This window comes from Aptenodytes forsteri, unplaced genomic scaffold (genome assembly GCF_000699145.1).
Source record: "Aptenodytes forsteri isolate BGI_AS27 unplaced genomic scaffold, ASM69914v1 Scaffold8, whole genome shotgun sequence".
NCBI classification, from domain to species: domain Eukaryota; kingdom Metazoa; phylum Chordata; class Aves; order Sphenisciformes; family Spheniscidae; genus Aptenodytes; species Aptenodytes forsteri.
Genome location: NW_008796218.1, coordinates 14,002,171 through 14,028,337, shown reverse-complemented (window position 1 = coordinate 14,028,337; position 26,167 = coordinate 14,002,171). Strand labels below are relative to the sequence as shown.

The window sequence follows — 26,167 nt, the reverse complement described above, 5'->3', positions numbered from 1 at the left end:
AGTTTAAGTGTGATGATACTTCACAAGTGTGATGCCTCAGTTAAATCTCTGATTTTCTTTTCTTCTAGGGTATGCCTTCTGTAAAGCTTTGTGGAAGATAGATGTGTGTGCTGCAATGGTGACATAAATATTTCAGAGGACTGGAATAAGTTGTTGAGAATCTGTGTTTGTTTTTAATGCTGCTGTCAAGAACAATCTAAGGCAAGTAAACAACATGAGTTTTATCATGAAACTTCACAGACATTTTCAAAGAACAGTTATTTTGCTGGCCACTTTTTGTATGGTGAGCATAGTTATTTCTGCGTACTACTTGTATAATGGCTACAAACAGGAAAATGAACTTTCTGAAATCTCTTCAGAAGTGGAATGTGGTGATCTTCAACTGTTGCCATACAAGCTGATGGAGATGAAGACCATGAAGCCTATTGATCCCCTGAGGACAGATCTTGTAGTGCTGGTGTTTGTGGAAAGTCAGTACTCAACATTAGGCCAAGATATAATAACAATTTTAGAATCTAGCAGATTTCAGTTTCACATTGAGATTGCACCTGGGAAAGGTGACCTCCCAGTGCTTATAGACAAAAATAAAGGCAAATATGCTCTCATAGTGTATGAGAATATTCTAAAGTATGTGAACATGGACTCTTGGAACAGAGGCCTTCTAGATAAGTACTGTATAGAATATGGTGTAGGTGTCATTGGATTTCACAAAGGCAACGAGAACAGCTTGCAGAGCTTTCAGTTGAAGGGCTTTCCTTTCCACGTCCACAGCAATCTGGGTATTAAGGACTGTTGCATTAACCCTCATTCCCCACTGCTCCATATGACTAAATCTTCTAAGCTTGAGAAAGGTCCCTTGCTTGGAAATGACTGGGCGGTTTTCCAGATTAATCATACAGCTTATCAACCAGTGATATTTGCAAAAGTAAAGACACCAGAAAACCTTTCACCACCTGCTGCTAAAAGTGCTCTCCATGCCACAGTAATTCATGACCTGGGGCTCCACGATGGGATTCAACGAGTCTTTTTCGGCAGTAACTTGAATTTTTGGCTGCACAAGCTGATTTTCATAGATGCCATCTCTTTCCTGTCTGGAAAGAAGCTCAGACTGTCCTTGGATAGGTACATTCTGGTTGACATAGATGACATCTTCGTTGGGAAGGAGAGAACAAGAATGAACACCAACGATGTACAGGTAAAGTATGTGCACAAACTAATGGTCATTACAGCAAAGTGCCATTTTTTTCATCTTAAAGGGAACAGTTATTAATAGTTGGAACTCACAAAGGATACAGATCAGTAAGTAGCAATGCAACCTGTTTGGGCCTTGAGAGAGAAGCCAGTCTGTCTGGCTTTGAGTAGTCACTGATTCCAGGTATAGCAGTTCCTTCAACCTCCAGGCTGGAGGAGAGTCGGTGCAGTGTCGCTTGTGCCTGTACTAGAAAAGGATGTAAGATAAGACAACTCACTGGTTACTATCACTTGTTTTCTCTCAAGTGACACGCAAGTCCCTGCTGAGCTAAGTTCTATAAACAGGTTGGTGGGCACCTCTGAATTCCATTCCCCTTACTGTCTATGGAAAAATAGTCTCCCAAAAGGAAATTACTTAGCAACTAGTTGTCTCTAACTGATAAAGAAAAGGGAGTAAGAGTGGTAGCGCTTTCACACGCACTGCACCCCACCCAACACACACAATTCTAAACGTAATTGCAGAGTATTTAACTCTCTAGTCTGATAATAGCTTCTATCTAAGCACATGCTTCAGTGGCATTTGAAAACAGCACAGGACTTCAGGGCTAGACCCAAGAGCTATTCATATGTAATGTGCATGTTGCTAGTCTTACAAGCAGGAGGTAAATGTAGTGAGCAAAAGTAAATGTCAACATAAATTTTGAGGAATAGACTGGATTATTAGCTGTTTGAAATAGGTTTCAGATGTCAGGAGTTGGTTGCAGCATTTCACCTTTCTTATCTCTGTTTTATGGCTCTTGCTTGCAAGCAAGGTTTGTGTTAATATTGGTCTTAAAAGCTTGTTCTGTCGCTAAATGGCTTGACAATTTCCATTTTAACATTTTAAGCTGTACATTCCTGAAGGTCATTTTTCACTCTCTATTGTGCTGTTCGACTGAGGTGGTAGTTATGGGTCAGTAGAAGTAACATCTTACCATTATTTCTTGCTGTATACCTCGCTTCCTTTTTGTGAAGAGTGTTGTTACAAAGCAGGTAGTTAGAGATCACCTTCCAAAACTGATACTTGGTCTAGAAGCTAAAAATCTGTAAGATGCTGATTGTTGCCCTCTTTGTGCTAAAAATAAGGGAGGATGTTTTGTTAGAACTTTCATAATGGAAAGAGGAACTGGGAAAAGGAAAGTGTGTGCAGTTGATGGTAATTTTTATTTCATTTTTAACTAGGTTTTTGTTTTTTCAGTGTTAATATATTTGTCCAGCTGCAGTAACCTGCATATATTGCTTCCTTAAACAAAAGGTTTGAACTTGTAGTTACACTTTAATTTGCTTTAAAATTGCAGCATACACGCTTTTCCAAAAGATTCTCTGCACATGCAAGTATAAATAAGATATACCTCCTAGATAAGTAGGTGTTTTCCTTATGCAAACAAATTGCATGGGAGGGAGCTGGAATAAAGGTGAAACTCAATAAATGGAGTTTCTGTGTAAAACATGATGGTGGCATTAGAATTAGGTGGGTGAACATGCTTTGAGAATCTCCTAAGTGCAAACTCAAATTGCAGGAAAGAAATAAGGTCTGACCCGCATCACTGGCAAAACTGTTGTTCTGCAGAAGCAGCAGTTTCTGGTAACAAAATATGTAAAACAAAGGCTGAATAAATCTCTCACTGGGTTGTGCAGTAGCAGTTTGAAACAGTATGTTTTGTATTGTTTCTCTTTGAGTGACACCTTAGGATTGTCATTTTAGGATAAGTTAGGATGATTAATTGCCAGAATTACTTACCAGAAACAGGAGGCTATTGAGACAAATCTGATTAGAGCAGATACAAAAGGATAAGCTGTATTGTTTTGGGAGAATAATTTGCAGTATGTCAGAATGTTATCTTCCCAAAATAAAACTGTCAAATTACATAGAAATAATATCAAAGTGGAAATAACTTTTAAGTAGGATAATTTCATTTATACAGAAATGTGTACTGAAACAGTGGAATCTGGAAAAGTGTTCTGTTCTGATTCTTCATCTACTTAGTTAAAATGTTCTATTAAACATGTTGTTAGGGCTGTCAGATGCAATGCGTCTTCATTACTATTAATATCAAAGGAGTTATCCTCTGTGGCACAATGACATGTGGAAGGAATGAAATAAAATCAATTCACGGTAGTTGAAAATCCATTATTGTAAAGTATATTTGCAGATAAATGACATCCTATTAAACAGGAGTGTTTTACTGAGTTCTGCTGCATTGACTGTGACAGAATTGTGCGCTGCAAGTGTGAAAATAGGTTGCTAAATGTAGGCTATGTATAATTTCAGTACTCAAGATTATCTCATTTCTGCTAAGCTTACATTTTAAATACAAGCAATAGAGAATTGGCTGTAATGTTTTTTTGTGTTTTAATTTTGTTTGACATGTCTCCTATTTAATACTTTCTGGATATACTCACATCTGGTAGGACTGTGAGCTTGCTGAGAGTAAGGTGAACGTTTCTACATGTGCTCTATTAATGCAAAGTAACCTAAAACACTTCAGAAAGCTCCCAACATTCAGAGAACATCTAGGATTGGTTCTGCCCGTTCCTCTGCATAGGACAGAGTTCAGAAACTGGAGGGTTAATGCAGAACTGATAGCAAAAATAATCACTCATTAATGATTCATTACCTAACTCAAGAAGGCAGCATTTGTCTTGGGTCTTCTGAGACAAAGGCTTCTCTCTGAGTGCATAGAGAACCTAGATTCGCTTTAGAAGGACTGATTGATTAAGCCCCTAAAATTCAGGCACAACTTAAGGTGAGCAAGTTGAAAGCTATGTCTGTACTGTTCTTTCTTCTTAAGAGTTTAAATAGAGGGCCATCATAACAAAAGATATTCTGTAGGATTGAAGAAGTACAGGGTAGTTGTTACACTGCAATTCACAGAATTGCAGAATGGCTGAGGTTGGAAGGTACCTCTGGAGGTCACCTGGTCCAGCCCCCCTGCTCAAGCAGGGCCATGTCCAGGCGCCTTTTGACTGTCTCCCAGGAGGGAGATCCTGATTGCATGTAAGATCGGGTTTTCAAGAGAATTTCTTCTTCAGATACCTAAATGAGATTTGCAAAGTGGCCAGAATAGTTAATATTTGGACGTTAGGCTAAACTGCCCTTCTCTTTAAAGTTTACAAATTGGAGTTGAGTACTTACAAAAATTGCTATCATAAGGTTAAGTGGTAATTTTTTATCAGTATTATATATTGACCTCAGAAGAGGTCAAGTCAAAAGCAACCCTCTAAAATGAGTGTCTTTGCCTCATCTTTAGAGGTGCAGAAGTGGTGGTACTTAAGCTTGAGTATCTAGTGTCAGGGACACAAGTGTAAGAGCCCTTCTGAAAATTTTTTGATTTATCAACCTAAATCCTGTAAAACTAATAAATGGTTTGTTTTATTAAACAGATGAAGTTTATTCTAGTTCCACCACAGCTTCTTCAGTTAAAAAAAAAAAAAAAAAACCAAAACAACTTGAAATGGACCTTCAGATTTTTAGGCTACCTGATTGTTACAGATTTGCCTGTTACTGTATAAAATCTGGACTGGTAGAACATAGTTCTTCAGTGTAACATACTGAGTAGCTGTCAATGTGCATCAACAATAACTGTCCGTCTTCATATTTATTTACTTTATCTTCCTCTGGTATAATAGAAATAACGGAAGAGAATGTTTTCATAGCCTAATTGCCTCCCACTTTGAAAATAAGCTTGGTAATGTCATCTCAATGTTCATTTTCAGTAACTTTTTTTCTCTCCTAATGTCTGTCAGGCAGGAGGGACCGTTGTGCTGTTGACAGTGTTATATTTTATTTTCCTTGTGTCTTTTAGAAGATGAAGAGACTGTGCAGTGCAAATAATTCATTTAAATGGACATACAGAGAAAATCTATCTAGATATCCACAGAGTAAGTTTATCTTAATAGACTGTGATTGTCCTGGCTGACGGTCTACTAATTTAATATCTTTTTTTGTTACAGTTACTCTGTGTGAAATTTTTATGGCTATAAAGCGCTGAGATTTTTCCAAGGGAAAAGCAGCTGATAATAGGGGGAACACTAAATATGATTTTTTTTTTTTCCTATTGACAGTTTGTGCAGTGCTGGTGGTCTAGGCAGTAAGTTGGTCTACCTTTTCTTTCATTTCCCCAATACGTGCACTTTCTGTATTTCCTCGAGAGTTGATCACATTTTCAAAATGAAAAACTAGAACCCTGTGAAATTATTTTTTCCAAATAATTAGCTGTGTGATCTCCTCTTGGCTGTCTTGTCCTTTGTGTGCTTTTCAGAAGAGACCTTTTGAATTGAAGTCAGGATGGGGATCTCATCACTTTCTTCATGTAAGCCTAATCTTTTTCTACACTTGTAATTATTCTTTTATAATTGCCAAGCAAAAAGCTTTGTATTAACCATATCTATTATTGGGAGGGGGATGATGTATCTTTTTTTCTCATTCTATTTTGTGAGCGCTGAGACAATGCGTCTGTTAGTATATGTGCACTGAAATGGGCAATACAAGCTTGAATATGCAGTCTTTTGGCATTAGAGTCATTGAAGAATTGGACAACAAAAGCTATCCTCTTTGTGTATCGTCTGTGCCAACCAGCGTTCTTATAATGGAGAGGATTTAGCCAGAAAGAATAAATTCGTAGCATTTTAGTCTCCATCACTTGCACAGTCTGTCATCTCGCCCAGATTTTGAGGTTTATAATGTAGACATCTATATTGGAGCTAGTCCTCTAACTTTCCGTAGTAGACAACACAGAAAAATTGCTCATCTTTAGGCAGGACTGGTTGAGTGAATTGCACCTTAAAAGTATGTATTTGTTTCTGTTGCTCATAAAATGCTTCTAGAGTGACTAAGTTCAAATATAAACATTTGCATTTGGTCAGATCAATCTTCTTCCATGTTCCAAAGCCAGTGCTGTCACTTTTTTGTTATTTCCTTAGTGCATTGGTGGCCTAATCTTTCATTTCATATAATATAATTTTGTTTAGTAACAGATTTCTCCCCTAAGAGCTAATTGTTTATTCACTATATTACAAATTCGTCCACATTAGTCAGCACAGCTTAAATTACTACAGTTGTTTAGAACCCATAAAGTGTCTTTTCACCCTGTGTAGCGTATGTGGAAAGAAATCAAAACTTCCCATGGTAAAGCATATCACTTGGATATAAATTTTAAAAATACAGTGGCATATCTTTTCAGTTACTCTTGCATAAGAATGACCTAAATATTTGCTTCGGAAGAGAGGCTTAGATCTATTTTGTGCTAAGGCCAAATGACTAAAAGGTGCAGAAAGCCTGAACTGTCAAGACACAGGATGGCTTCTGTCACAGGAGGAAGTCTAATTCTGTAAGTTAATTGCTTCTTTATCTACAGGATCATATAGAAGGTTATCAGGAAAGAAATGATAGATGTGTCATCAAATGTTTCAGTTGCAGAACCACCAGAGATACTCGTGTCCGTTTGGTTGCACTGAGCCGTAAATCTTTCCCCTGGGGAGATTCAAAAAATCTTTTTAATCACCTCTTTAAATAACATAATGAATTAACTATTAAGAACTTTTGTTCTGATTAATCATTTTACATTCCCAATCCATTAGTCATAGTACCTTTATGCCGTTGTTCAATGTGCTTACTGCGTGTGTACATATATTCTTTCTTAATTTGACCTGAAGCTCCTAAGGTATTTTATATTGATTTGGCTGAAATAATAAGTAAAAAGCACATTCTGTTCTTAAAAAGAGGCAAAAAAAAAAAAAGAATATTATTAACTGTGGTGTTTCTGTAGCTGTCTGATGCCCTAGGAAGACTGATTTAACTTCTTGAGCTAATTGTTGCAAATACAGTAGTGTGGCATATTATGCCCTGTGAGGCAGAAGAAATTAGAATTAGATCTCAGAACTAAAATATAACTTTAAAACAAATTATAAAAATGGTTTTATGTATTTTATGGGCTGCTACCAGCATATAGAATGCTTTACCAGTCAGTCATCTTAACATTTAACTTCTAAAAGCAATTTGGTTTATGTAGCAACTTCTGTGAATTTTAATCTAGTAAGATTGACCCAACTGCTGCTCAATACAGCCCAGCTTTTGTTCTTAAAAGGAGTGTACTGATGTTTGAAACGGAAAGCTGGATAAAGTCCTCGACCAGAGGAGGGTGGCTGCAGAGGGGTGACGGGGACGCAGGAGAGCTGGCTCTGCCTTGGGTACAGCACTTCTGGGACTGCCAGGGCAGTGCTGAGAATTCCACGCGTGCTTCCTCCTCCTGTTCTGAACCTGTGTAGAGCTACATACACCCAAACCCCATGGAATAAGCTTGGCACCAAGATTAATTTTACAGCTTATCCATGGTGTATGAAGACAAAAACCTTGCATGGTAACTGTGTGTCTAATGATAGCCAAGTTCCACATCATATCTCTGTGAACTGCCAGACAAACGGAGAGGAAGCTACCTTTTCTGGGTGTTGGAACGCCCCTGATCCGTGTTTTATGTTGATATGCATATAGGTATTATATGTGGGAAGGACTGATGTTCAGAAACGTTTGCACACACAACGCTGCCTACCTCCCTGGGGCTGTGGGATGAGCATGGCTCTCCATAGGAAATCTGTAAAGAGAGTGTGTATGTCAAATAGCAGCGCTGGTGTACTCCTCTGTAGCTACACAAGAAGCCGTACCTGTGCCAAAATGGTAACCACGTTTGCCCATTCTTGCTAGTTGGCTTAACTATCTACATCATTCATCTATACGATACTTCTCAGGCGCAGCAGCTGTAAAAAGATGCTGTGTATCTAAGCCATCTTGTTCTACATGGAAAATGTGAAAGAAAATGAACACAGACCGACCAGTGGATCTTCTTTCTAGCACAGAGTCGATTCCTGTTAGCAGTTTAGAGGAGGCTTATACTGCCATTGCTGTGTTGGCTATGAGGAAACCAAATTTCCTGTTAGTTCAGAGTTTTTTGTTAGCTCTGCATTTGCTGGACTTGTCTTGTTTGGTTTGTCGGTGGTGTGTTGGAGTTGTTGTTTTTCTGAAAAATCAATTTTTGGAAAAATAAAGCAGTTGGATGTGGTAGTCCTTAGCTCCATTGAACCTAGGAGAGTCATCTGGTCTTAGACACAGAATTTTACAACTCAGTATTGATGTGCTGCAGCCTTTGAGGCCTTTAGCAAAACAGTTTAAGTTTTATTCTAAAAGAGGATAATAGTCTATATATCTGTTTTCCTACTTGTTTATGCACCTGGGCCTAAAAGATGCCAAGTATTTTCTATTCCAAAGGAATCCTGTGGAAGTTCTGCACATTCACAAGTGTGCACAGTCTGCACTTCAGAAGTGTCTCACATGGGAGGGTTGGGTCAGGAGAGTGGTACTGCCCCATGCTCCCTCATTTGTATTTATTGACTGCTAAGAAACTAAACTGCTGAGCGCAGAGCTCTCTGGAGCATTAAGACAAAAGATATCTCAGAAGGACAAGGCAGATCACTAATCATAAAATTGTTCATAGCAGTTTTTTTTTTCCTTCTGCTTAATTTTGCAATGCTGGAGTAACCGAATCTCTTCTTTTTTTTTTTTTTTTAAACTTATTTAAAAGCTGTGACACTATGCACTTTCATGCAGACCTAAATCTTGAAACAGTGATTTTTCAAGGATTGCGCCATCTCCTCCTGTTATGAATTCTGTGGCAGGGAACTGAGAGAAAAGAAATCCATCTCAGTTGCAGCTTTTTTAATGTCAAAGAGGCTGCAGAAACTGCTTCTCAGCATGGCAAATCCCATGAGATCTTCGAGGGCGATGAGAATGATTTGCTTCAAGCTCTTCTACCCCAGCACCAGATTTGACTATTGGTTACACACGCCCTGGTGCTTGGTCTGTTTTCATGATAGAATCAAAGTAAGGAAATCATGGCTTCTGTGAATCCACTGTTGATTTCCCAAATAAGTAGATGGATGTAGTATGGATAGTACTATGGATGCAGTCATCTGCATATTTCCAGAAAATTACAGTAAATTTTTTTTTTTCATTTTTTAATTCCCCATATTTCTCTGTAGTGGTGAATACTTTGCTATCCTTAGGCTGAAGGAACTCTCTTAACAATCGTGTCTGCCTTTTGTATTCTGATTCCTGTTCTCAATGGAGTTGTGTGATTTAAGAGCTATTCTATTTCAAGCTTAAGCAATTACGCTCATCAGAGATCAAGTGCGCTAACTGAATACTTTAGCACTGTTTCTGCTTTTTCCCTTGACTTAGTTTATTATGCAGAGATACCTTTACACTTGAGCATAAGGCTTCCCTTCCAAAGAAATCCACACAAATACCTATGTCCACCCAGTGTGCCAGCCTTCAGTTTTGGTTCACAGCCATGTAGTTAGCAAGTTCTGTCTTCCTCTCTCTTCTCAGAAACTTATACTTTAAGAATGGACATTAATATTTTCATGGATGAGATGAAAATGCATGTGATTCTGCACACTTTGAGTATTGTCAGCATAACCTAAGCTCAGCTCTGTTTGGGTTGATCCGTCTGGCCGTGAAAGCAAAACCTGCCATTCCAAAATTTATGAAGTAAGTGAAATGTGTGTCAAGACACGTTGAAACCTTAGTGTACACTGTAAGATGTTCAAATCTACTGGATAATTTGTCTCCACCGAAAAAGCTTTTTCAAAGTTTCAAGATTGGTGTTTTAAAAGCTGCCCGTTGTTCACTGAGTTACAAAGTTCAGAGAGCAAAAGAAAGAAGGAAGTTGAGAGAAGGCACTTGCTGGGTGTAGATGTTACGAAGTTAATGCACCAGACCTGGGGCAGGGTTCTAGCTCTGTCTGCGGCACGCCTGGAGGCATAATTAAGAACAGTTATGTGCTGAAAGTGCTTTCCAGCCTCCTGGCAGTGTATCCCTCAGCTGTCCTGTCAGTCCCTCTCTTTCCTTAGATTGCAAGCTCTCTTGGTCAGAGGCTCTTTTTGTTCTGTGCTTTTTGTTCAAAAAGCACTTTGATAATACAAATAATAATAATGCAACTACAGCTTACCAGAGAGCTGTACAGATTCATCACCGTAGTAGCGGCTGCTGCAAGATTTATTCTGGGCTTTTTCAGATGACAAGTTAGCCATCCAATTCCTGCTGCTAATGGAATTGAATAAAACTTTCACAACCAACAAATAAAAACACACTGCAGACAGATCTAGAAATCAAAGCAATTAACTGTAAAAAATGATACCAAAATTGGGCCTACCTCCTTCCCGATCTTAAGTTACATCAAGAACGCACAGTCTGGTAAAAAGAGAAAAATGAGGGTAGAAGTGGGACTCTATTTCATTAGTTTATTTTACAATACAGCAGCATGGAAAGTGTCCTTTCTTCTTACCTGTTCAGCCTGGAAGAAGTCAGTGCAACTACATGACTGATTCTTGGTGATTATGCTTACAAAACAAAGTAAAAGAAAAGCAGTTGGTTGCCAGTGTATATCTAATCCCTCATGGAATAACAATGCCCTATGTATTTCCAATTCCAGTTTCTTTTTCTGTGCAAACTTCAGCATTTCTACAAGGTAGAAGTGTTACTCCCTATTTAAAAATTATGTTTGACAGAGCATAAAAACCTTATGACCAATTTTTAAAAATATTTACTCTTTAGGAGATTCCTTCTGATACTTTACAGTCCTGAAGATGAGGTAGTATTGCTCCTTAAAATGTCATTTCATATCTGGAATAAATCATAAATTAGATACCATTTTATATTGCAAAAATTATACTACAATACATTTGAAAATACAAATACTGGAGGGGACAAATAAAAAGTCAGTGGCTGTGCAGAGTAAGGCTCCACAGATTCATTCCAACCCAAGTCAGTAAATTCATGTGACAAAGGCCCTGCCATGCTGTCCAGAGGTTAACGGGGTAGATCTGGGAACACCGGTTGCATTTTTGTGGAGCTAATAAGCCATGCAGCTCTATATCAAGCTCCCATTCACTTGCCCTTTCAGTGTTAGCGCTCCTGGGAATAACCCAAGTGTCTCTGCTCCCATTTTCAAGCAAACTTGAACTAAAGATAACTCAGAGTTGCCTTTGATAGAACTCTAATGGAACTGGAAAGGAGGCTGAAAAATAATTTTGCATTTATATAAAAAGTGGCATTTTATGGTACAAAACATTTCTCTCATCCCTTGTCCTTTGTCACTGTCTTCGTTAAAGGTAATAGAAATGTTGAAAATGGTAATCCTGAAACTATCCTAAAAACAAGATGAGTACTAACATATACCCAAGTTTGTAATGCCAGCTGGTTTGAAATTTAAGATGACCATGAAAAATATTTTACATCAGGAAAGTACTTCATCTTACTGACTGAGGAGGTTTCTAGAATATTGTGCTCAATTCTGCACCACTTAATCAGAAATATTTAGAGAGTACTTAGAGACACCAGAATAGCCAGGAAATGTCTGAGCAAAAAATGAAAAAATAAAGGCTAAAGAATTCGGTAAGTAATGATGACCAAAGCAGAAAGCAATGGGCTACAGATGTCTGCAGGGTATAAACAGTGAGGATGGATAAAAATATTTAATGTAAAGCACAGAGATATTTAAGTGTAGGCTGAATAGCCAATAAAAGTGGCAGGATAGAGGCTAATATCCAAAAGGAAGTAAAAGGATTATGTAAGTCTTTAAAAATCAGATTTGGCAAAAGGGTATGAAATAAGCTATTGGAAGGAATATAATATTGGCAGGGAATTTGTACTAAGATGTATTCTCAGTCTCTTACAGTATAATCAAATGTAGAGCTCGGTTTGGATTCCTGTGTGTCGGTTTGAGTCTGCAAGTGTAGAATTTGGCCAGCTAGGATATTTATCTTCGTAATCTAGTTTCTGTAATCTTGTCTTTTAGAAATACAAACACTCGTGCAAAAGCACGAAAGGTGTGCATTAACACTTCTAACAAAATCATCCCCCCTGTGTTTCTCGTATTAATGTCCCATGTTTCACTAAAGTCTTGGGGGGGGGGTTCTGCTGAATTATATCCCTTAGACTAGGTACCATGTAGGAGTCAATGAAACTGTGCAAATTTTTATTAACTTGAAGTTCTTATCAGGTCTTTTCTGTGTTGACTACATATAATAATGAAAAATACGACTTGAGAAAAGTGTTATATCTGTTATTTTATGCAAGCTTGTCTTGCTTGCTTTCTCTTTTTCTGTTATTTCTTTGATACCGATACTGACGTAGCAGGGGAATTTCATTCAGCAACTTTAGAACTACTCATAAAGAGAAGGAAGAAAAATAAATATCTGTGACCCTTAGCTGGTGAGCAAGCTGAAGACTGAATTCCCAGCTGTTTCTGACATGGAGCTTTCAGGCAGAAAGAGAAACTGAAAATCTCTTTGGTCAAAGATTTTTTTTCTGTCAATAAAGGTGGAGCATAGAGAGAAAAAGGGCTTTTGGTATGCCTCGGCTCACCCCAGACATAAGGACAAAGGCAGATATTTTTAATCAGATATAGTATTAAGAGAAGCACAGGAATCTTTTTGGCTCTATTAGGGGGGGAAAAAAAACCCAAACAAACCCTAAGAAACATTTATGAATGGATTGTGTCATTGGTGTGTTGCCCAGCCCGTGGAGTAGTCAGTTAATTTAACATGCCAGTGATGTGGTAACTCTGTTGTGCTTTACTAAACAGGGAGAGCAACCGGCTCGATTGTGGTTTTTATATAAATTAAAGGCTTTGAGTCTTCATTTATTTGCACTTTATTTGTTCTCTAATATGTAAAATTAAGCATTAACACAAATATTGTGCTTGTCTAGAAGCTTTAATCTTACAAGGGGGGAAAAAAAGTACAAACTAGAAGTGAACAAACCCCAGTGTTTCTCTTTGATTTGTGCAATGTTTTAGACATAGCTTGTAGTGTCCAATATTTCTTTCAAGCTACATAAATTGTTATACCTTGGTCTGTGGACTTCAGTTTTCCTGTGATCATGTAACAGATTTATATTGTAATGGCAGCTGCTGTTACTCAGTGATTGCTTTCTAAATGCTGGAAAAATATTGTAAAAATTTAAATGCTTTGAATTTTGTGTGCTCTGGAAAAGTAGATAAATACCATCCGCTACTGAGCTGTGATCATCTATATAACGATGTAGACAAAACTTTGAAATCTTGTATATTTAAAATTCTGATGAGCAGGAAGTGCAGGCTTCAGGGCTTACAGGGACAGGTGAGTCTTAGTTTATCCAAGCTTGGGCATTGAGGTCCAGAGAATACTGACATGGAAGAAAAAAATAAGACTGAAGTTTTTTCGGAAGGCCGTATTCACAGCCTGTTGGAGTTTGATGTATACAACACCGACACCCCATTTTTACTTTTGTTTCCTAAAGAAATCACGTATTTTTAATGTCCCTGTTTGCCTTTGTCAGTCCAGCAATTAAACTGAAAGAGGATAGATTTAGATTGGACATAAGGAAGGAGTTTTTTACCATGGGGGTGGTGAGGCACTGGCACAGGTTGCTCAGGGAAGTTGTGGATGCCCCATCCCTGGAAGTGTTCGGGGTCAGGTTGAATGGGGCTTTGAGCAACCTGGTCTAGTGGAAGGTGTCCCTGCCCATGGCAGGGAGTTGGACTAGATGATCTTTGAAGGTCCCTTCCAGCCCAAACCATTCCGTGATTGTATGCTCAATCTAATGACATTTGAACCTGCTGGCCAGTTTCAATCCAATGTGACAGATACGGGCAGTTCTCAAAGACAGTTAAATTCCTGCTGGCATCCTGGATTTCAGCGTGGGGTAAGGCATCTACGCAAAGCAGTGCCTTCAGGTTTCAAAGTGAGCTCTGCATTTATCCTTCACTTTGATCTGCCCCTGGCTAATCCATGTGCTGTGTCATGGAGCTTGCAATAGCACGTACTGTCCCTTTTTCATCTAGACAGGGTGCGTGGGGCAGAGCGGGAAGGGAAGGAGGTGCTTTGGAGACCTAATGGGGAGGGTAGGTCCTAGGCAGCAGTGTGAAAGGGAGCGCAGGCTATTGCGCTGTGGGAATAGCAATTTGGGAAAATAATCTATAGGAAATGAGGTTTTATGGAACAAATTTCTTGTTTTGTATGCAAGGCATGGGTGTAAAGGTAGACCTGAAATCTAAATTGCATCTCTAAAAATGTTGTCGTTTTGGACAGAGTAATGTAGCTACTGACAAACACATCAGAGTGGAGCAGATGCAGTGACCCAGCTGCAGCTTCCTGTGCATTCAGGTGAGGCCGCTGTGGTCTCTGCTACTGAGAGATTAGGCCTAGAAATTCTTCCAGTGTTGAACCTTCTAGATATTTTCAGCATTCAGTGGCTGTACAGAGCCACATGTTGCCAACAGTGGGGTAAAAGGGCCCTAAGCAGCAGAGCCAGGCAGTGTGTGGTGGATAAGGGAGAACAGGCTTTGCTGCAGCAGAAGCTCATGGCCAGCCCATGCAGCAGAGGACTGTCTTGCTTGGAGAGTAGCCCTTGTCCTCCAGCCAAACTCTGCTTGCTGTGCGTGTTGGCTGTAGTGAAAGCTAAAGCTGGAGCTGGCATGTGAGGAAGCATTAAATAAGAACAAACGTGCTCTTGATAATGAATGTGGCACTAGGAGCTTGGATAACAACCTCTGCTCTTTCTGAGCTGGATGACTATAAAATATATACACCGTTAGACTGAATAGCCATGCCATTGTTTTAACTTCTATGACAAAATATTGTGCATCCCACGAAACAAAATCTGAAGCCGTAAAACTGTGGGTTGTCTAACGAGGGGGGGCAGAGGTATGAATGCTTTACATCTGAGGTTATTGTTTGAACCTGAGTTTTTGAGGCCTAACATTTACTGGTAGCTAGACAGGTGTCTATGTGAATCGGTGAACAACTCTTACAATTTATCTACTGCTGATGGGATGCGATGGAGACAAGCCAGACTAAGCAGGCACAGCAAAGTGGCCCAGAAGTGAACTGGAACAGGATCTGACCTACTCTGTCACCCTGAGAGATGGCCTGTCGTGCTCGGAGCTGAGGCAGCTGTGTGGGGGGGGGGTGTGTGACTTTGCAGTACAGCCACCTGAATGCTTGTGCTGTGGCTAACAAACCTCAGTTTCCCGCTGTACTGGCTCATCAACGATCACCAGATCGCAAGAACTTAACTAGATAAATATGAAGAGATTTTAAATGCATTTTAGAGTCACTTTGTTTTGCTTTGGGTTCTGTTATACTCTGAGAACTTACCTCTTCATACTTGGTGTTTCATAAGCAGATAAAGTGTTAGGCAAAAATGCAAGAACCAACAAGTTTTCCATTGAATCCTGTCTGACCAAAATCCAGGGAAAAATATCATATGCAGCAGTAGGGTGTTTATTAGTTCTATTTCAATTGGCCTGGGGGTTTTTTGACCTTTAATTAAAAGAAATGCAGGATTTTATTTCTCTTAACTGCAGAATAATGAGATCATTTAGCTGTTTAGTAATAGTAACCTCTTTCATCAAAGTACAGTTTAATTAAGAGCTAATAATGCAGAATTTCATATAGAATCCTGAAAACAGCATGCTAATTACTTTATTAAATAGTATTGGCACCAAGTATTTAAAACCTTCAACTTACCTTGCCATAATTAGCTTATTCTCATTAGCCGCTATCTCAACCTCCAAGAAGCGAAAAGCTGGTGAAGGAAGTTAGAAATATTTCTTAAATCTCTTGGTTGTACAAATGATTTACCTAGATGAAAGAGCCTAATTACTTGAAAATGTGTAATTGGACCATCATCAAGATCATTATTGCATGTGATGTAAAAAAACCTCCAAAGGAAGACCCAGTAACATTAAAACAGTGTGTTCTGATGAAAAAACTTTTGATTGAAATAATTTGAGACAACGTTTTCCAAAGTGGCTCCTTATATTTTTAGTATCCTTTAGTGGACCTCAAATTCAGATACCTAGTTACAGCATCTGTGCACATAAAATAAAGTTGTGGCTCCTGAATTTTTTGAAAATCAGGTCCAGTGTGTCTTGTATTGGACACTGAAAAACCAAGATGCACATAATTGGGCTCCAGCCTGATATCTCATCTTATTGACACTTTGAAGAGAAGCTGGGTTACCCAGTTAATGGTGCTTATTGAATTTATTGAAAAGACTCACACTGACATCTTCAGCTGGTGAGTATGGGCCTTAATATTATAGGAAGTCAGGTAGGCTATTCAGGCGAATGGATCTGGCAAACAGTCCGAATTAACCCAAGCAATCAATGGGAGCTTTGCCTGTCCTGCACATTATAGAGTCGGGCTCCAAGGCGTCCCTGTTTGACAATTTAAAAACACAATTGCTGCAGGTAGAATCTAGCTGTCAGTAAACTACAATAATTTTTAAGTAACTGAAACCAGATACTTTGTTTCATCTCCAAGGAATTTTTGCACACATTTTCTGTTTTAAATTCTACCATGTTGCATGGCCCTTTGTAAATAGGCATCCTGCTGGCAGGTGGTACTTTTCAACTGTTACATCTTTCAAAGGACTTGGTAGACTTACCAAAATCCATGTTTTTAACTGAAAGAATAATTTGTTTCTTGAAGCTACTGTATCTTAATAACAGGTGTCCCCCCCATTTTAATTTTGTTGTACAAAGTACCAGGAATAGTGGTCTTCAGCTCACATGGAATCTGATATTTTATAAACTTGAACATGTGTATTGTCAGCAGTTTAGCTTTTCCATCCCTATTACATCAGTCTTTCTATTTTTGCCGGATTGCATCCTCTTGGACACCTTGTTTCCACCAAACTGTAGAGCAGTGTCCTTTCCCCACTTACACAGTGTAGGGTCTATTTATAATTTATGGTCTCTGCCAGCTAAACACTTTGCAGAAAAAGCTGAAGTTTTTCTGTTTTCTTCTCTTGCCCCCTCTGTAGTGTCAGCTTTGTTAAGAGGGTGCACAGTTAAAGAAAATTTAAGCATTCTTCTCCTTGTGTTTGAAGGATATTAAAAATATTTTTTCAGATACACCCAGCATATCCAAAGCAATTATTCTTTCTCCTGCATAGATTAAATGTTTATGGTAATGGGTGTCAAAATGCTAATCTTGGAAATCCAGAAAGAATAGACACTGAATTTTAATGATGTTCCAAAATACATAATTTATGATGAGGGAAACATTTTTCCTCAGAAGCAAAATAGTCTGTCTAATAAAATAATGATTCCCAGCCATTTGGGATGGACCTTCATTGAGGCTGTCTTCTGTTTCTTCTTGCCATGCTGCCTCCAAACACTCCAAATTCTCGCCCACTGCCTTCCCATCCCCGATTGCTGCCACAGCTTCTTGAACGCCTACCATCACGATCTCAGTGCTTCTCACTTTCAGGCCCCTACCACGCTGTGCTACAACATTTCTTGTGGATCCCCACTGCTCCCTCCCCCTCATCTCTCCCTTCCCTAGGCAGTGTGTCCCCCCTCCTCCCTTTTCTGCCATCAACCTCGGCAGTGCCAGGACAAACCCGGGCCTGATGATCAGGCACAGCTTGTTAGCCTGGCGTCTGTTCTGTGCTATGCCGTGCCATGTAATGCCTCTAATGTTGAACATTTTGCTAGTGCTTCTAAGCTTAGGGACTGGTATATAAAACGTGATAAAGCAAATCTCAAAATATATCTGGGAAATTTCAAATACCGATTGTTGAACTCTGAAGAGAAGCACAATGCTTTAAAAATCGTGATTTTTGTATGCATCGTAAATGCAAACTTCAGTCATGTATGTTACATTCCTCAATTCTCTTTTCCATTTCCTCCCCAACCCTCTTTTTTTCTTTTCTTTTTTCCTCTTCTCTTTTTTCCCCTCTTCTCTTTTTCTTTTCCCCTCTTCTCTTCTTTTTTTTTTTCCGCTCTTCTCTTATCTTTTTTTTTTTCCCCTCTTATCTTCTTTTTTTTTTTCTCCTTATAAGCAAGTGAATTTGCAATGTAGATAGAAACTTTAGAAAAGGTCAGGCTCTGCAGAAGGCAAAGTTCAAGGGAGGCAGGTGGTGTGTGTAGACCTGCACAGGCAGCTTCAGTTGCAGGCCTCTTTTCTCAGAGCATGGACATGCTCAGGAAAGGCAAAATGATGTCTCAGAAAGTGTAGAGTAAAAGGACATCACATCAGTTACAGCTCATTAAACTCCTATATTAAGAACTCCACTCAGAAGTTAAAATGACTTTAGTTCTGTTTCTTCCCTCTCTTGCAAGGATTAAACTGAAGAGGAAATATGGTACAGAAAATGAAAGCTACTTCTGCATAAGAGCTCCCATAAAGGGGGCTTCGTGTGCTTAACTCATGTGCTTTCACATTACACTTTCTATTAATTTGTTTTATCTTTTCAGAAGGTCCTTGCCTTTTAATAAAGAGCCAGTATGGCATTAGAAGTTTTCCTCAAAAGCAAAGTAATTCCTAATTTAATGGCTCCTTTGATAGTATTGTTAGACACGAAATAGTGAAGCAAGTGTTGAGAGATGAGATCTGCTTCCTGAAAAAAGGGGGAGGAGATAGGCTTTTTGGAAAATTATGAAGCTGACCTTTCTTGCTTTTGTTACTGACATGAAAGCATGTACTGATTTGAAGTTTAAGATTAACACTGCAGCTTTGTGAGACTGTGTCTATCTGCTTGCCAATTTAGTTAAAATCCATGTGATTACAAGTAACATTAACAGCGTTTTGAACTATTTTGCTTTTCAAGTGCCTAAGTTCTTTAACAGCTTTTGAGTAGGAAAATAGTCGTAAATGTGTTGGTATGACTACAGAAATAAGTCATAGTTCCTTTTTGGTGAAGCAGAGTTCAACAAAGTGTTCTTGATTTATTTGTTTGATCAGCCAAGATGTTTGGGTCCAAATATTTTTGTTGATGCTGAAGAAATTACTACTGTCTGTTTATCGAAGACAAGTTGACACTTGTGACTTCTCGGTGACAGACTATAAAGTGAAATCATGTAAAGAGATATTTGAGGACAGGAAGCAGGATGGTTTCCTGGCTGTGGAAGTGGTAAGCAGGTTTGGCAATATGAGTTTTATCCTTGGCTTTACTGCTGATTTGTTTGAGCAAGAGCTTTTGACAGCCCATGTCATCTGTCTGTGCCTCTGTTTGTCCTGTCTGTAAGATGAGAAAAATCCAATAAAACTGTTTCCTTTGTAAACAAAGTTGATATTTCAGAATGAAAAGTGATAAAAAGAGCATCATGGTTGTCAAGAAAGAAAGAAGCCATCTATACGAAGGCAGGAATTCTCATACGTTTCTATTGCATGAATATTTCAATGAAAGAATAATTCTCGTGGTTCCTTCTGTTCCATTTGTGATCTTAGAGTCCATTTTCTCCTAAATTCTTAGTCAGTTGAGATCCCATTGGCAATAACAGCAGCTTACATTTGCTGAGATGTTTCATCAGAAATGAAATAGAAAGAACTTAAATGGGATGATGCTGATTAATCATCTGAGAATCTGGCTTTATTTACAACATACATGATTTCTTATATTCCTTTCCTTATGCTATAAACTTGTCAGATGCAAGGATTGAAAGAACTCTGTTGTTTTGCTGTTGGGATAACTTTTGTCTGTTCCTTGGATTGTAACAGGGCCTTTTTCTGAGATTATTTTGGACTGTTGGTGAACAAGGGGGTCTTTCATCATATATTGAATTCTCACATTTGATTTCTGGCACAAGGAATTTCCTAAACCTAGTATGTGAACTTAGGAAAAGTTGAAAAGAAAGTACTCCATTGCAGCTATGTGCATGAAAGTGATTATGCAGCCAGCAATTTATTTTCCTTGTAGTACCAGTGGAAGTAAAACATATGTACTAAATAATTATTTATAAACATACGAAGGCTTTACTAAACAGTTTTTAAAAGATAGTCTTCAGTACTAGTGTATTTGTATAACATCTCATACAGATACCCAGAGAGGCTGTTCATAAACCAATCATAATATATACAGGAAGTATCACCAGCTTACCTTCAGCATATAAAACAGCATTTAGAAATAAAATTTCAGGCTTTTCGTCCCCCTACTTTTGTCTCTTTCTGTCTTTCTGATAGAAACTCACAGTAATAGGCCTTGCCATCTGCTACTATATATTTTTTCATGAGTTTTAACATTTTGTTTTTAGAACCTGAAAGATGAGTAAAATGTCAAGTCACCCAGAAAATAATCACAGGCTTGACAACTCAAATGTTATCTCAGCTTGTCTGTACAAAAAGTGGTTCACAGCAGGTCTGTGCCCTCCCTCTTTGCAGATAGAGCGGGTGGAGCAGGTGAGCAGGTACACCGTTGGTATTAGCTGACACATTTTTTGAACACCACCACAAGGTTTTAGCAGAAGATCTCCTGTTGATTTCAATAAGAGTAACATGGCCAAAAACCCGACAGCATCGCTTTCAAAGTTCGTTCTGTAGAAGGTGAACCTCAGATTTTAGAGTTTCGTGTTATTTGAGTGTTATTTGGAGTGTCTCATCGTGACCGCTGGCCTAAATAAAATGCAGCCACCAGGCAGTCATTGAGGTGAGAATGTGGTAACTACACTAGCAAAATTAATTCCCAGTGAAGAAGTAAACTCTATGTTGCATTATCATAGAAACGTCATGGGCTTTTTGTTACCCTTCTCCCTCATTTGGGAGGGAGCCTCAAATGGGCTATCATCTCCTGCCCATTTGAAAGCCTGGGTTTGCGTCTCTCCTGTCAGCCCTGTAGCTGCAGTGGGCCAGGGAGGTGCAGCAAAGAACTCCTTCCAGGTCGTGTTTCTCCGGTGTTTCCAGCTGCTCTTTGTTTTTCCCATTCTGTTTTTCCATCATGCTGAGACTAGACTGGAGCTGACAAGCTGAGAAAGTGTTAGAAAGGTACAGGATAAGACCTTCAGCTCAAAAAATATGCTCACAGTTCTTAATTTGGAGGGAAAGAACTGTGCAGCCCATTCACGCCACCTTGCTGTCAAGCTGCACTCAGGATCTCTTTCATTCGACAATACATACTCTTAACGTACGAAGTGTATAGCCATATCATTTGCCTCCTACATTTTTAACTGTGCAAAGATAAAATTATTTCATTGAATAGGTTCCCAGCAGCTCAAGGACGGTTTTCGTAATAAATCCTCTGTGGATTTGCTACCTTTCATTAGAATAAGAAGTCTCCTCGGTGATCTTTGCACTCTCAGCCTGTGCAAAAGCCCTCGTTACAGTGTTGCAAGATTTTTCTCTTAATATTCCATTTCAGATGTCTCAGCTTGTTTTCAATTATCTCCATTCTGTGCTTCATTTTACTTGTTCCTTTAGAAAGTCCCTTGTTCGCAGGACATTTTTCAGGCTTTCCAGTGAAAGATGATCTTTACCTTACTAGTACTGTCCTTTCAAACTGTCTGTACTGTTGTTGCTGGAGCTACGCTGCTGAAGAAGACAGTGGGAGAGGCAAGTTACTTCCAGTTCTGAGAGGACCATAAGAAATAGGAGGCAGAAAAGCGATGGTTCTTTCACAGATTTAGTTTTGTGATTAATATATATTTAATGAATATGCTTAGGCATAATGTTCTGGTCCGCTGAAATGGTGAACAAGGTAAGTACTGCTGATGACTCAGAATTGAAACCACTCATGTTTTGTCAGCCGTGTCAGCAAAACTCAAATTTGCAACCCCTCAGGACAGGGACAAATGACTGTCTCTCCTATTGCTGCAGATCAGCTCCCTCAAGCACCAGCTTCCCTGAGCCAGCCAGAGCTACAAGCTTAGTGAGCTCGCTGAGGCCTCAGATGCAGGATAGCGGAGGACTGGAGAGCGGCCGTGTTCCCGCTTTGGGCAGTGCTGCAGTCTCTCAATGGGGCCAGGTGAAAATGCTCAGCTCTGGAAAGGGAGTGTTGGGAAAGGCGAGCCCAGAGCGGGGACGTGCACCAGCAGTGCTGTGTGGCCACCTCTTACTGGCAATGGGAGCTCTGCTGGGCCCGCTGCCTTGGGCCTCTCTTGAGGTTGGTGCACAGGGGAGCCCCTGCTATTGTCACCCTTTGCCTGATTTTGTCACTGTAATGTTGTCGGTATGATAACAGGGGAGCCCCTGCTATTGTCACCCTTTGTCTGATTTTGTCACTGTAATGTTGTCAGTATGATAGTGTAAGGAAACAGGCTTGACAGGGTTTGCAGATGGAGAGACAGAGTTTGCAGATGGAGATCGTACTTTTATTGGAACTGGTATAGATGAGCCCTGGAAAAGACCTGAAGAAGAGCTCGTATGCCCAAAAGTTTCTCTGATAAGGTGGATATCGCCTCCATCTGTAAAATGAGTCATATTTTAAGGAACTGTAACTTGACTATGCTATGCCTATATCTAAAATTAGACTTGACTTCCATGCGAACATTTTGTTGTCATTGGTATTCTGGTTAAAAAAATAATTGTAGACAAATTACTCATATAATGAAAATGTCCAAACACACTGTAATTAAAATTACTGGCTTGTAGTTTTCAGGGCACCAAATTGTCACTGAATTTCAAGAGTGGGGAGCCTACTAGACCTTTAAACCGTTGAAAATCTCCAGTGATTTTAATCTTTTTGTGCTTTTAAATACATTCCCCTTTCATAACATGCTTAGAGTTACTAATTTCTGACAATAGTATTGCTTTTAATCACTTTATTAAAATCATTGTGCTATAATGTATATTTACTTTGAAAACTCTGATGACCTTTGACATATAAATATTTTCCTTTCTTTCAAAGGTACTGCATGAGTGCCTGTCCCCAAGTGTGTGTGTGCTGTAGCTGGCCCATGAGTGCCTGTCCCCAAGTGTGTGTGTGTGCGCTGTAGCTGGCTGTACACTTCTGGTGTGCTGTGTACAGTGGCACAAATCTCCAAAGAGTCCAATGTGTTCATAAATTACCAACTATCAAGTGCTCAGTTGAAAGCAGGCTGTTTGGAGGAATGTGCACTCCAAGTCTCATTTTAGAGGAGGCTTTTTGCTCTTTATGTTTTGTTCTTGCTTTGCAAAGTTTTGTTTTGCATTGGAAAGCTAGGTTTCTTTGTTACACCTGGAAAACTGGAAGAGTGAACAACAGCAGAGTGTAAGAGTTTGGGAGATAACTCCTGAGAGTAATACGTAAATCTTGAGAGTAACAAATCAAGAAGAGCATATTGAAATCAAAGACTGAAGCTGTATCTGATGAATAACAGCTTTCCCCTTTCTTCCTGCATGCTGGTTTTTTGTTTGTACTAATTTAGTGCAAGTACGTGTATCTAGCTTCTTTCTGTCTTTCTGGATGTTTTTTTTTTGTCAGTGATTTTGTAACATGACTAAAATGCTGTGTATGTACTTAACCTGACCTAGAGAAATATAATTGTAATAGATGCTGTTCACCCCAGTGAATGGAGCAGTGGTCGGGGGCACAAGAGATCTGAATTTCATTCCTGGCTGTGTCCCAGGTTTTCTGAGTAATCAGTGGAAGGTCTTTTCTCTGGCATGTGCCTTTGTTTACCTGTCTCATGATTCGGGGAGAAACCAGTATTTAATAGCTGGTCATCTTTATGAGGAAAATGATGGAGTTTGCATGCTGTCTTTAATCTTTAAATGATAATGAAAATATCTGTTACTACTTTGTCATATATGAAAGAGCTGTTTTTAAATAGCAAAACCAATTGAAAAGATGTATACCTGTAAAAATATTTATATTGTTATATTAAATTTCTGTGCCAGGTGTCGTTTTCTACAGATATGTTTATATGGTGGGTTGTTTTTTTTCAGGCCCTGCTTGACACTCAGAATCTTTTGAGAGCTCAGATTACAAATTTTACTTTCAACCTGGGATTTTCAGGGAAATTTTATCACACAGGTAAGACTGAAATACTAAAATCACTTTCATTTTGATGGTGTTCTTTGTAGTATGGGGAAAGTAGGAATGACAGAGACTAAGGGTCTGAGTAGAGAGAAGAGTTTCCTTCGTATAGGATAACTAAAACATCAAATTGTTGTTTCTTCCAGGTTGCTTTGGGACATACATTTGTGTGATTTACCAAATCAAATTTTTCTCCTAAAGTTATTATACTGGATTAACCTTTTGTTTGAGCTGTGGTCTGTCTGGAAATAACCATGTAGGCAAAGTCTGTAAACACCTCTTTGCAGCAACGTTTTTTTTTTTTTTTTTTTTTTTTTTTTTTTTTAAAAAATGAAAGAAGAAGGTGCTCATTCTTTGCATAATAGTCCAATAAGTAGAGCAATGATGTGGAAGTAGGAGAAGCCAGGCTGTAGTTTCTAAGAGAAAGACTAAGCCCTACAGAAAAGTGTCCTGTCAGAGTATTAAGTTTCCTGAATAAGAGGAATGTTGTTCCTCCTCCTGCAAGCTGGAACATGCAGAAATGGCAGAGTCACAGGGCCAGGAGGAGACCTTGCAAGAAGCAGTCCAAGCTTGGGATGACAGCTTTCTGTAGGGGTTATATGTGTTACATGTGTCACTGGATAACAGTAAAATCAATCCTGAGGGTGGAATAAACACATCACTTACTGTTGCTTTATAATTTCATTCAATTTGAGCTAGCTCGGATGCTCCCTACAGAACCTGTCCTGGGAAATGGGGAGAGGGAGGCACGTAGAATAGGCGAACTGGACTTTTCTCTGCAGCTGTTTCCTGAGAACACAGAGAATTTAGGTGGTAATTTTAGGTAGGCTGGAACATCTCGGGATGAGGCACCTGTAATTCTAGTAAGCTGCGTTGCCTGCATTAGGTGCCTGTGTGGAACAGATTGAATTCCTCTTCCCCTTTTATTAAAATTCAGTTCCTTTCAACCTGTTGTTGAGTGGTAAATTCCACCGATCAAATGAAATTTTCTATGACTTCACCGAGAGATCTGTTGAGCTACCACAGTTTATCCTTTTGGATAGTTTAATCTCTACTGTAGAGATACAGCAATATATATTGCCCATTAAAATCATTTTATACTTAAACCACTGTAGAAATAGGGAGAAATGAAAGATAAGGTATTAAATAGGATGTGATATAGAAGAAAGAAGGTGCTCTCTACCGTCAAACAGAAAGCAAAAGACACGCATGCAAAATAGGACAACATCAGAGCCTGGAAGAGAGAGACAAAAGACAACACAAGATAATGTCATAGTTGAAGGATGTTAATATGAAAAGAGGGAAGTGAAGTGACATGTTAGCTGAGACTAGGAACCAAAACCGGATTTATTCAAAACCAAAGAAAGATGTACAGAGCTTGAATATTCTCGACTGCTGTGCATGTTACATAGCAGAGGGATGAGCATAACTCTTCCTGTGCTCGACTGTGCACCTTGGTCAGTATTACTTGTCATATTAAGAAGAGAAGAGGCAGGGAAAGAAATCTGTTGTTTAGAGCTGAACAGCTGGAGAGGAAAGCAGCTGGGGCTGCACAGTCCCTCCACAGGTCTCTCTTGGGCTCAGCAGACTTCAGCTAGACTTGGTAAATGTCCAGGTTTCACCCCTGCAATCCAGGTGTCACCTGCACAGTTCAGAGAGACTAAAGATGCCTTAACTTTTTCACATTCAGGACATCACTTGCTCCATCCATTCCCATCCCTTCCTCCCCTTTCTTTTGCCTAGAATGGCCCAGCAAAACGGTCCTGACTGCCAAGTTTGTCACCTGCCAGTGTCTCAGCAGGCAAAGGTACTTTCTTTTGCCTCAGTTGACAGTTCAGATGCTTTGGAGGGAACATGAGCATGGGTTTCCTGGTTTTGGCTGAGTAGGATTTGGCAAAGGTATTGCATGTTTGTAGTACAAACTGACCCACTGATTGTAAATGGAATGAGTTGAGCCTGTCTCCGTTACAGCCCATCCCTTGCTATGGCTTTCTTCCTTTCTTGAAATGGTTTCTTCTCCCTGATCTGGCTATCGTATGACCTTTAGGCACTCCTGTCACTTTCTTTGGCAGCATGTGAACATCACACAGGGCCCCATGGACTCATGCGAAGTCCTAAAATCTAATGATCCTACAAATATTGATACATCTTTACGTATGTCTG

At 39.2% G+C, this 26,167-nt stretch overlaps 1 protein-coding gene across 1 annotated transcript in view; it reads left to right on the top strand.

Annotated features, from left to right (window-relative positions):
• Positions 1–214: 214 nt before the first annotated feature.
• The window catches only part of LOC103906816 (bifunctional heparan sulfate N-deacetylase/N-sulfotransferase 3), a 64,194-nt gene continuing 38,241 nt past the window's right edge, over positions 215–26,167 (top strand). The window contains exons 1-2 of the mRNA XM_009288875.1: positions 215–1,195; positions 23,914–24,001. Coding sequence (XP_009287150.1) covers positions 215–1,195; positions 23,914–24,001 — 1,069 coding nt within the window. The remainder of the gene's footprint in view (positions 1,196–23,913; positions 24,002–26,167) is intronic.